The following is an 11,968-nucleotide window of genomic DNA, read 5'->3' on the forward strand; positions in this document are numbered from 1 at the left end:
TCAATAAATGTATCTAATCTGTTATTAAAGAGTTTTTCCAGAATTTTTGAAAATTGTGACAACAGAGAAACCGGTCTATAATTTGTGAAGTTGTGCTTATCACCAGATTTATACAATGGAATAACCTTTGCTATTTTCATATTATTGGGGAACTGCCCAAGTCAAAACGACATGTTAAAAATATGGGTTAATGGTTTACATATCCCCTCAATTACCCATTTAACAGTTGTCATAGTGATACCATCACTATCACTAGATGTTTTGTTAACACATTTATTCACTATCTCTATAATTTCCTTTTCATCTATGGGCTTCAGAAACATAGAACTCATGTTCCTTTCAATTGTATTATTATTTATAGTGACAGATGTATCATCAGTACAAATGCTTCTTCCTAAACCAGGACCAACATTCACAAAAAAACCTGTTAAACCTATCTACTGTATCCTCCATTTCGTTGACCGGTGTATCATTGTCCATAAAATATTGGTTTATTGAAAACAAACCAGTCCTAAAAGGAGAGTGAATACTGGATTTACATTTTTAGTTAACATAAATTCAGCACGATGATAAATTTGCCCCCACTGGATGTTGAAATGGGCAGTTCTTTGCTTTTGGGTTCCCTGTTAGCATCACAATGAGCATTTGCTATAACGTTTTAAATTGTTCAGTGAAGATTTTACATATTTACGTATAAGTTCAGCTCAGAGTGGAGCAATACAAACGGTTCAGAACATACACAGTTCACAACCAGCTAAGCCATTTGTCTGTTACCTCCCTCAGGCTGCTTCAGCATGTTCCCTTCAGGGAAAGCAAGCTGACCCACTACCTGCAGGGCTTTTTCTGTGGTCGAGGTAGAGCCTGTATGATCGTCAACATCAACCAGTGCGCCTCTGTGTATGACGAGACTCTAAACGTCCTCAGATTCTCTGCTGTGGCACAAAAGGTACAGACGCGTGTCATCTCTTTGGTATTGTGCTTCTGTTTTTAATTCACCTGGAGACACTTTGACACATCTGGAAAACTGCACCCATAGTTTGAACATTTAAAGTCTTTTCAGATTCAGTATGTGTGTCCATATAACCTTGTTATCAATTATATTTTGAGAATAAGAAAAGAACCATATCAGATGTAGAAAAATAAATTTAGAGACTGCGACATTAAAGGATGTTTTATTAACTTTGCTGTTTGTTGCTCATGTCTGCAGGTTGTGGTTCTGTCCACCAGGCCTCTTCCCACCATGGTTCAGAGGCCTGCCACAGAGGAATCCTCCATCAGCAATGCTGAGAGGAAGAGTCTTCAGGGCAGCAAGAGGAGCTCTCAGGTTGTCTGGGAGACTAGTCTGGAGGATGTACAGGTGGGGTGGAGAAGTTTGAATTCTAAGGTACCTGGCTTGAATTATCACTTGGTAAATTGTCATTGTGTTGTTAATACATCTTTTGTCCAGGAGGATGAGAATGGTGAGTATGAGGAAGAAGAAAGTCTAATGGAGGAATCCATGGATCAGACTGAAGGAGACAGCAGTGGAAATGATAAGATACTCATTAGTAAAAAGATGAACCAGGTCAGTATTGTACTGTTTTTCTTTTGTCAAGGCCATTTAACAAAGAAATTGCCAATAATTACTCAAAATATTTTGGAGGTCATTGATAGAATATTGGGAAACAAGTATAGGTTTAGGGAAAATAAATAGATTGAAATCTTTGACCTTAGCAGTGATAAGGTAGATTGTAGTCTTAATTCAGGGGAACTGGAGCAGCTCTACTGTTTTTGCTCATTTTTATTATATACTGTGCTTTATTATATACAGTGGAACCTCAGTTTTTGTGATTTAATTCGTTCAAAAAATTCAGATGAAAACTGAATCATACGAAAACTGAAGCAATATTTCCCATAAGAAATAATGTAAATCCAATTAATCCATTCCAGACACCCAAAAATATTAACAAAATATACATTTTATAGAGAATAACTATATTTTTACATACAGAAAACAATGAGAAATAAATATAAGTGACTAATGAAATGGATAAATGAACATTTAACATCACTTTCACCTTTATTGAAGACTCTTGTTGGTGTATGGAAGATGGCGAGGAGGGGAGAAGGAGGAGGAGAGGTTATTATTTGGAAGGGGAATCCCCCTCCATAAGGACTTCAAGTATCAAGGCCCTATCTGGGGTTACTTCCCTTCACTCATTTCTTACCGGAAATGAGTGGCCGAGTCACGCGGGCAGGCGGACGAGTTTGGTACGGACTAATGACGCTGAGCCGACCGATCAACTGTACGAAAACCCAGCAGATTTACGGAAACTGGGACAAAATTTAGACGAAAAAAGTCGTTGAAAACCGAATCGTACAAAAAGTAGGGCATATGAAAACCGAGGTTCCACTGTATATTTTATATGCCCCGACACTTTGATTAGAAAGGAGTTCTAGAGGTATGGAAGTTAAATCCTAGTCATTTTCTGTGATTCAGTGTAAAATGTTCTCCTAAGGTTCAGACTGTTCAAATATAGATCAGTTTAATTACCCAGACATGTCCTGAATGTATTCAGTAGTATCACTGCAGTAACAGGACTTCCTCAATTTTAAAACGCTCTATGATTTTGTGTTGCTGTTGTGTGTCCTGTTTATCAGAGCCAGGTGACACTGCTGAAACAGCTGCAGCTTCAGCTGAAGGAGGAGAGAGCAGAGAGTCTGCTCATGGAGGCACGAGTCAGAGAGGAAGTCAGCAGAGAGTTCTCAGAGCTTTTCTCTCAGATGCAGAGTGATTACAAGTGAGAGAATTTTTTGATCGTACATGTGGTCCATGCTGCACTGCAGTGCATCGCCTCATATTCGTACAGTTACCAGGGTTTTCCTCTTTTTACATGGACAGTTTCAGTGCCCTTCCTCTGAGGGACTGGTAACATAATAACGTTGTCATAACAATAGCATTAATCATATCATTTACATTTAATTTCACCAAAGAAAATTTGTCACCAGCTCATTGTTCACCAAATAGAATGAGATTAACAAGCTCTTATGTTCCCATATGTATTAAGTAGCTTTATGAAAGCTGAGAAGAAACTGGACTTTAGGATGCTTGATCCCTTGTATTTATTATGTAATGTTCAGTTTGCTGCTTTTTTTTTTCTCTCCATGCATGGAAAATCATTTTGTTGGTGTTAAACTGAATTCAGTTTCTGGGTAAAGACAAAGTTTTAGGTCAGGTTTTTAAACCGTACAAATGTGTGTATTTGGTCCAGTGAGCGTCTGGCAAGGGAGAGAGAAATCTTGGAGGAGCGAGCAGATAGGAGACTCGAGATCTTCAAGAACCTAACTGACAAAATGGCCAAAGCTGAACCCAGTCAAGATACACAAGCCATGGTAACACAGTCTTTCTTTAATCACACTCATTGTGTTAACTGGTTTGTTAATGGCAAGTTTTATGTTGTGCATGCTGAAACAGGCGTTTGATGGCAAAGATGTAATGAATAAATCACAAATGAAGTAGAATTGATGCATAGACTGTGCTTGATATGTATCAGTGACAGGATTGTTGTGCTACGCTCACGCTTCACACACCTAGTTCCCAGTAAGAGAACGGTCTTATTTACTGAGTTAGACCCACCTCTGACCTGCTTCTGCCAACAGCGTACCATTGAAACAATTACACATGTTGTAACAACTTTTTTGAGAGCAAAGGGGATTTGAAGTTTTCTAACATTTGATACCAGGGCAAGCAAGTTATTTGCTCTTGGATACTGACAGATATGGTTGAACTGCCATACGGCACCGAGCCTGGATGTTCTGACTGTGGGGATATGTGAACTAATATCCCTGACTAATTTCTCGGTTGTTTCCTTCCTTCTGCAGGACATCTCTCTGTTCTCCCATTCTTCTGCTCATAATTGTTCGGGTTCAGGCCAAGCAGGGTCTCTGGGAGACAGAAGAGATGCTGTAGAGGAGCCAGAGAGAGACATGTTGGAGCTGAATGAGCCCCAGAGGAAAGTCAATGAGCACGTGGCTCACACACAAAATGGTAAAAGCACATATGGATCCGCAAGCGTCTCTATCTGTCAGAAAGGCACATGTTGCAGGAGAAAAAATGATATGAGTTTATGGCCTCCGTGATGGATTACTGAATGTTCCTACTGGGATCGAGAGGTCAGGGCCCTTGGGCCAGAGGCTCTGTATGAAGTCATTGTTAATCTTTCTCGTTTGAAAGTTAAAAGACTGCAAATAGATGGCAAACAACCATAAACACTCAAAATGAGCACAAAGAGACCCAAAACAACTACTAAATGACACAGAATGAAGCTAAGCAGACACAGAGAGACTACCAGGAGACACAGAACTACCGACATGAGATGCAAAACCACCACAAAGAGAGACAAAACAATCGCAGAGAGATCCAAGGCTTCCATTAAGAGACACAGACCAACTATAAAGACATGCTGTAATATATAGGAGGACTGGGGGACCTTTTACCTGTTTGTGATGGCCTCGGTGGTTGTTTTTTTGTTAGAACCAGCACACATCTAAGGATCAGTTCACCCAAGTCTCAGCAATGCTCCTCTGAAAAATGTGCATTTCATCATTATAAAGTAGGTCCAAAGACAGTTGTTCACAGTGACGTCTTGGGGTTATCCAGAGTTACAGAAACTGTTTCTGGGAAGTCTGTGGCAGAATTATTCAAATGTAGATTTACAGTGTTTTTTTCCCCTTCTGTTCACCACATAGATCTTAAAATGTCCTCAAATAAAAACAGAACTATTTGTATGACTTGCTATGAATAATGGCATTTGCAGTTTGGTTAGTGTTGGATCCTGAGCCCCTGGAGTAGTGAAGTTTGTTTTCCTTTACATTATTCACATGAGAACGGGTTTTCTCCAAACCCCAGAGGCTGGGCATAATAATTCAGTGAGACAGTGGGATGAAAGACCACAAACATTCTTTGCCTGTCCTTGATTATAAAAACACATATAGAAATATCATTATATAACTGAATATTCAGAGACAGTGTAAAATGTTCTTTAAAGTCATAAATAGTGACATCTTTCTCTAATTAGGTTCAAAATTGACAGTTGAAAACCAGTGTGTCACTTCTGACCTACTTGTTACAGTATGTTAAATGTATTTCTCCCATTTGTTTTACTTGCAAGGTGATGCCAGTGGAGCAGAGGATGAGGAGAAAAGGAGTCTCCTCTCCCAGCTTCAGGAGCAGTTGTTAAAGGTGTCCCAGCTGGAGAAACAACTGGCACAGCTGCAGAAGGGTGCAGAGCTGGGCTCTCTGGGCCAGGAGAGAGAACGGCTGCAGGTAAAAGGAAGTCTGGAGGAAATGCTGAAGCCATGCCATCAATATCCTGCCAACTCCCAACAGAATCAGTTGTCAGTGTAGGATTTGCTGAACCTAATTATTAGCATCATCTCCTTTATCACAATATTTTGTTTATTTTATCTGGAGAAGGATTCTTTCCCCAAATTCATCCTCCTCATGATTATGCAGCAGTGATAATTCATGCTTCATGGAGGGGCCACAGGCTGCTGATGTTGACCAGTCAGCATCTTCACTAAATCATTTTGTGTTTAATTCATTTTTCAGCAGTGTCTCAGCAATAAGAGGGTAGAATGTGTCCGTTTCACTATGTGCACTCACATTTTCATTGGTGCAAGAACCACGGTTCATAAACCCCATTTTCTAACCCAAGGCTGTAACTGGCCTACTTAATATGAGCCTGGTGTTTGTTATAGGGCCATTCATATTTGAGCTTACTAAAATAGCATTCTGTATTTTACACTGTTTTAACTAGTCATCAGGAATCATTTAATTAATGGTTTTAAAAGTAAAACAGGAATTTACCAAATGAGAATGTGTATAATCCCATCATTGATGTAGTTTATAAAAGATCAACACCACTAAAGTGTCTGTTGATTTCCTATGTACTTTACAGTTACTTAATTCTTTCCCCACCATAGTTAAGTTTACTCACAACAGTTTAAACATTAAAAAAGGAATTAATCAGTAGTCCTGTCACTCAGGAGGCGCTGGCTGCCCTTGAGCAGGAGAAGAAAGCCAGAGAAGATGGCCTTGTCGCTTTGGAGTACCAGACTATGGGAAAGGAGGAGGAGAGGAAAGCAAAGGAGGAGGCCCTTGCCACACTTGAGGAGCTGAAGCGAAACAAAGACAAGGTGCTAGCATCCCTTGAAGAAGAGAGGAAAGGCAGAGGAGAGGCCATGGCAGCCCTTGAAGCTGAGAGGAGAGCCAAGGAGGATGCCCTGACATCTCTTGCAGAAGTGAAGCGAAGCACAGAGGAGGCACTTGCTGTTTTTGGTGATGACAGGAGTGGTGAGGAGATTCAGTCTGTTCTGGAGCTGGAGAGGAAGGAGATCAGTAGGCTGGTTGAGGAGAAGGAAAAGATGCAACAGGAGGTTGATGCACTTCAACAGGAAGTCAGAGAGTTGACTATCAAACTGGAAGCTGCAGAACACCAGGTGGGTCACAGTGTTACGTTAAGTTTTTACTTATGTTAAAGTGTTAAACTTCTACCCGCTGCTGAGAAGCTCCTCTGCTCTTTGCAGCTACTCCTGTCCCACTGTCACTGGGAAATCTGAGTTAATGCTCCTTTAAATATGTTTTTTCACAAGAGAGTGTGCAGTTATTCTAGTGAGGGATCCTGTTCTAGTGCTGGGGACATAGCTGCAAATCTTATCATCCCGGTTTCATGAAATATCGGTACTTCCATATGTCAAAATATACTATTTGTGTTGCATGATGATTTTTCCAGAAAGTGCAGTGAGACAGGTCTGATACTGTAGTTCTTGGCTTTTCATACAAAACTTAAAAAAGTGTTATTTGTGGCAATTACAATAGGTGACCAGCAAGATGGAGAGGGCTGAACAAGCTTTAGTCCAACTACAGTACCAGCAAGATGGAGAGAGCTGAACAAGCTTTAGTCCAACTACAGTCTGGTCAGGCACAACTGGATGAACACTCAGCAGAGATCCAGGAGAAAACTTCCCAGATCCACACCCTGATGCAGGAAGCTGAAAGCCTGAAGGAGGAGCTTCAGCGCTCTGCAGGTATCTGTGATCAGCTGAGAGAGGAACTGTCGGAGCTTAGGAAGAAACTGGCTGACGAAACAGAGAAAACTGAGAACAAGCACAAACAAATGTTGGAGCTGGAGCATGAGCTGACACAGACAAAAAAGCAGCTGGCACACAAACCGCTGAGATCTCACCAGCAGCTGGAACAGCTTACTGAGAAGCTTAAACATCAAGAAATTACTTCAAATCAGCAAATTGACAAACTGAGAAAGAAGCTTCAGGAGCAAGAAGAGATGTTGCAGCAACTACCGAAAGAACTCAGGTCCAAGCTTGAATACCAAGAGCAGGTTTCCAGAGAAGAAGTAGAACAGCTGAGAGCAAGTCTTGAGGAACAAACACAGACCTCAGAAAAGAAGTTGGAGAAGCTCAACGTGAAGCTGAAAGAGCAAGAAGTGATATCACATCAGCAGCTGGAGCAGTTACAGCACAAACTGAATGAACAGAAAGAAACCTCTGACAGACTCTTGGATGATCTGAAGCAAAAGTCCACAGAGCAGGAACAAATTTTGGAGCTGCTCAAAGCTGAGCTAGAAGAAGCTAGGATTAAAGGTTTGGCTACATCCTCTAGCTCTGCTGCTGAGGATCTCAAGAGTTTGAGCTCTGATCTCCAGACTGAGGTTGCACCCCTGAGGGAAAAGGTGTCCAGCATGGAAGAACCAAAAGAGTCTTCTTGTCAAACTGAAGCTCAGCTAGCCTCTGTAGAGATGGAGAGAATGTTAAAAGAAAGGGACGGACAGGTGCAGGAGAAGCTAGCGGAATTGGAAAGAGAGTCGGCACAGAGAGAGGCAGAGCTGCAGAAAAAGTTCCTGGAAAAGGAAGCACTGGTAACATCCTTGCAGAAGAGCCTGCAGAAAGTGCAGGAGCGGCAGGAGGAGGAGGAGTGCCGAGCGGTCCAGGAGGCCCGGCGCAGGGAGGTGGAAAGGCGCAGGGAGCTGCTGGCTGTGGCACACGAGGCCATTGCTCAGAAGGACGCAGAGCTGGAGAAGAAAGCTGAGGAGATCAGCAGGTAAGTGGTCAGTTCCTTTATATGTCAGGGCAGTAAATCACATCATTCCAAGCCAAATTAATCTAAGGGTTATTTGTTCAATAATATCTTCTGCACACACTTGCCAGGTGTCTGTTTGCATCCAGATGTCAGAAAATGCAATTTATATACAAATACAGAAAGCAGCTCTACTTACTCTATACTGTAAAATAGAGCACGTTACACCTAGACCGGGGTTACAGCTCTGTCCGCCCCAGCCAATGACAGTATAACATGGCTGTCCATCATTTATAGTATAGATGATGGACAGACAGCTCCCAGAGGTGAAGCCATCATGACTTGATCGCCCCCTGGTGGTTGGTTGCAGTATAAGTCCTAAACCCTGCTCCCTCTGTGTTAGTGGATGGAACATGAGCAAACTAAAACCTCAAAGTTCGAAGCAGATACATGGTCACTTCTGTGGTTTTTGTAGATATTATCACGCTGATATGTGTACAAGTGGTATTTGATGGTATAAAAAGGGGTTTATTTCAAATGATTTGACAGCTTTGATTGCTGGACTGATGCTGTTACTCCACAGAATCTGGTTGCAAAATATCAAAATGGCAGCCACTATGCATTCATGATATTTTGGCTTCACTTTTGCATAATGGAGGGAAAGTACCACATCCATCTTGTATGTGGTCACTTGTCCCAGCCTAGTAGCTGACTGACACTTTACTCAGTCTGATATCCCTCCTTGAAGCCCACTCTCTAAAATGCCCTGTGAAACAGTTTTCTCTCTGACTTTTTGAATTATTTTCAGTTCCAGATCACTTCTGGACATCTTTATATCCACGTGCTCTGGGCATCCTGACGTTGAACTAGGAATAATTGTTTTGATAGTAATTTATAGTAGATTGCATCTCCACTAGCAAGTCTTATATCACTCTCTAGGATGCTAATATGTTTGGACACCTTAAATTGAACTGTTAGAAAAAGGTCTCTCTAGAGTACGTTGTCCTCTACTGGAGTTATTGTCCTCCCCTGAGTAGCAGAGAAAACCTAATAGACAGTGGGACTCAGTCTCTCTGTATGACCTTGTCTCATCTCTTCTGTGCTAGACTATACTTTGTTTTATCACTGTGAAATAAATTTCTGTCTTACATTCTCTGTTATCTCCTCACAAGTACCATGGCACCTAGGGAGAGTTTTATTAATCCATCCATTCCCATCCGTCCACCTATTGTATTACAGAATCCTGAGAGCAGTAGTGCTGCTCTGTAAGGCGATGTACTGTCCTGTCTTTTAAAAAAAAACCTTGGTAACGATTAGGGATGCACGTTACCACTTTTTTTTTTCAAACCAAGAATGAGTACTTGCATTTGAGTACTCACTGATACCGAGTACTTAATGATACAACCTTTATACAATTAAAAAAAACTACAATTACCATAATGCCAGATAAAAAGTTGGGGGGGATGAGCCTTTGCAGTTGCTGCTCCCATGTTATGGAACAATTTGTACTGCGCTCAACTCCAATGTGGTCTCCTTTAAATCTGAATTAGAAATGTCTTTCAATTTGCTCCCAGACGTTTATTGACACTCAGATTTCTCTTCTATTGTTGTGGATTTCTGTTGTCTGTCTGTCTGTGTGCTGCTTTCTTGTATTTTCAGTTTTTATTTTTATTGATTGTGAACCATTTTGTCAGTGTGTTGATTGTTGTAAAGAGCTATACAAATAAATGTAGATTTGATTTGACAAAAGTATAATGAGTTTAGAGGCAGCTGAATTTCATGACATTTACATTCTGATAGTGATTAAACAGAATACCCTTTGTAACTGGAGGCAGTGCAAATGACCTGAAAACCTCTTGTGATAACACAGTACTGCCACTGTCCTACTGAATTTCTGTGGCCTGCTGCACAACATACTGTAATACAGTGGATTTTAACCTTTGTATTAGGATTTAATGGTTTCACAACCCCCTGAACAGAACATCACAGTTTAGGAACGCATATTATCACAGTTGTTCTCACCACTTATCTCAAAATATTTCCAAACCACTGACATTTCCTCTTTGCCATCTTAACGACCGGCCCAGCCAGTGCAAGGTTAATGTAATGCTGCTGTTAATTGATACTGGTGGACAACTTTTACACGTAGAGCAGGAGAGGGTGGTATCAGATGTGATACTGGTATTGGCATCGGTACATCCTTAGTAACAATGCATTTTATCTGGTCTCTCTCCCAGACTACAGGAAAATGCCAGGCAGGATGCTGATAAAATCAAGAGCCTCAGCTTCGACCTTCAGAGGAAAGAGGATGACTTGTCGGACCTCAGGGAGAAACTGGCTGACTACAAGAAGCAGATCCAGCAGGTCCAGAAGGAGGTACATGTCATTTTCTGCTGAAAACCTGAACACAACCTTCTTTAAAGGCACTGGTAGAAGCAACCTTCAATAGCAGCTGAGCGTCGCAGCATGGTTTCTTAGGTTGTGTCCACTTCAACATGTGTGACACATACTGTACTACTGTATACCAAATATCAAACTGCACTAGGGCTGGGTATCGTTCCAGATACTGGTGCTGGTACCGATAGCTTGACTTCAGTACTGGTTCCTAAACTTCTTTGATCTGTTGTATTTCTAGTGCCGATGGGTTTTTGAAGCAGGGTTTCTTTTCTTCAGACACTTCAGAGTTGTTCTGCAGACAGTTTTAGTACTTTATAGCACGCTGACTAGAGCAAAGCAGATATCAGCAGACATTAGTTTATTGCTGGATGTGTTGGATACGTTTGTTCACCAAGAGCAGTCACAACTTGAATTTTCAACTGTGAACTGTCCCACTTACTGTGAACTTAGATCATAACTCTTAAAACAAAACTGTACCATGGTTAAGATTAGTGTGATTTTTTTAAATGCTCTTGCCTTGTGTGTGTATGTATTTCTTCTTTTGCTGTGTATAAGTTTGCCAGAAAGGTTGATAGCCAATACAATTGATTACCAGATAAATTAAACTTTTGTGTCTCATGCCCACTGGACTTTGCCACCATGAAGTGACAATTGTGGACATTTATAGCACTTTCATGGCTTTAATTGTGTTGCAGTCATCTGATTTGCCTCTTCTATTTCTGTTTTTAAAAGTCTCAAACTAAAAAAAAAAAGCGCTGTCATTGGTTAATAACTGGACACTTGACAGCAGCTTGACTTTACCTTTATTTATTATGTGTAAACTTTTGCTAACAGAATCATGATTTTCTTCTTTTTCCCCCTGAAGATTTCGACCATGAGAGAAGAGGAAAAGGCGTTGAGGCAGAAGCTGACTGACACGGAGAAAGCTAAGAAGCAACTTCAGTCAGACCTCGCCAACAGAGACAGAACCATTCTGCAGCTCAGAGCGGTGAGATGAGCCATCGTTCACTTTCCGTTTCCCAGACCAAATCCCTAAAGGCTTTAGCTGTTTGGCCTCTCCCTGCTGTGTGCCAGTGAGCAGTCCAACAGATTTCCCTTTAACTGCCTCCATACTGCTATACTGATCTTCATGTCCTCCTCTAGGACCAATTGTCTGTCCCCAAGTCTGACCAGACACATCAGCTCTACCAGAAGGCATGTAAAGGTAAGCTGTGTCTTTGTGTGCGCTCAGTTGTGTCATGTTGATAAAAGCCATTCTTATGTAGGGCTGCAACTTATTTGCCCAATCATCTGCTCTCAAAGAATCTAATATAACAAAAAGTAGAAAACTATCACTTACCAGAGCCCAACATAATATCTTCAAATTGTTTGGTCTAACATGTCAAATCCAGAGAATTTACAATCCAAAGAATCCATATTTACCCTTTGGCACCTTGAAGACTTAGCCCAGTTAGCCCCTTCACAGCCGTGGTTACAAGTCTTTGCCTTTATGTGCTG

At 41.2% G+C, this 11,968-nt stretch overlaps 1 protein-coding gene across 1 annotated transcript in view; it reads left to right on the top strand.

Moving 5' to 3' along the window:
- The window catches only part of kif20ba (kinesin family member 20Ba), a 26,508-nt gene that overhangs the window by 8,121 nt on the left and 6,419 nt on the right, over positions 1–11,968 (top strand). The window contains 12 exon segments of the mRNA XM_020606678.1: positions 784–946; positions 1,208–1,357; positions 1,448–1,564; positions 2,641–2,780; positions 3,252–3,372; positions 3,862–4,027; positions 5,151–5,305; positions 6,028–6,483; positions 6,909–8,098; positions 10,312–10,450; positions 11,337–11,459; positions 11,615–11,675. Coding sequence (XP_020462334.1) covers positions 784–946; positions 1,208–1,357; positions 1,448–1,564; positions 2,641–2,780; positions 3,252–3,372; positions 3,862–4,027; positions 5,151–5,305; positions 6,028–6,483; positions 6,909–8,098; positions 10,312–10,450; positions 11,337–11,459; positions 11,615–11,675 — 2,981 coding nt within the window.

The sequence above is a fragment of the Monopterus albus genome, unplaced genomic scaffold (assembly GCF_001952655.1).
Source record: "Monopterus albus unplaced genomic scaffold, M_albus_1.0 scaffold80.1, whole genome shotgun sequence".
NCBI lineage: Eukaryota > Metazoa > Chordata > Actinopteri > Synbranchiformes > Synbranchidae > Monopterus > Monopterus albus.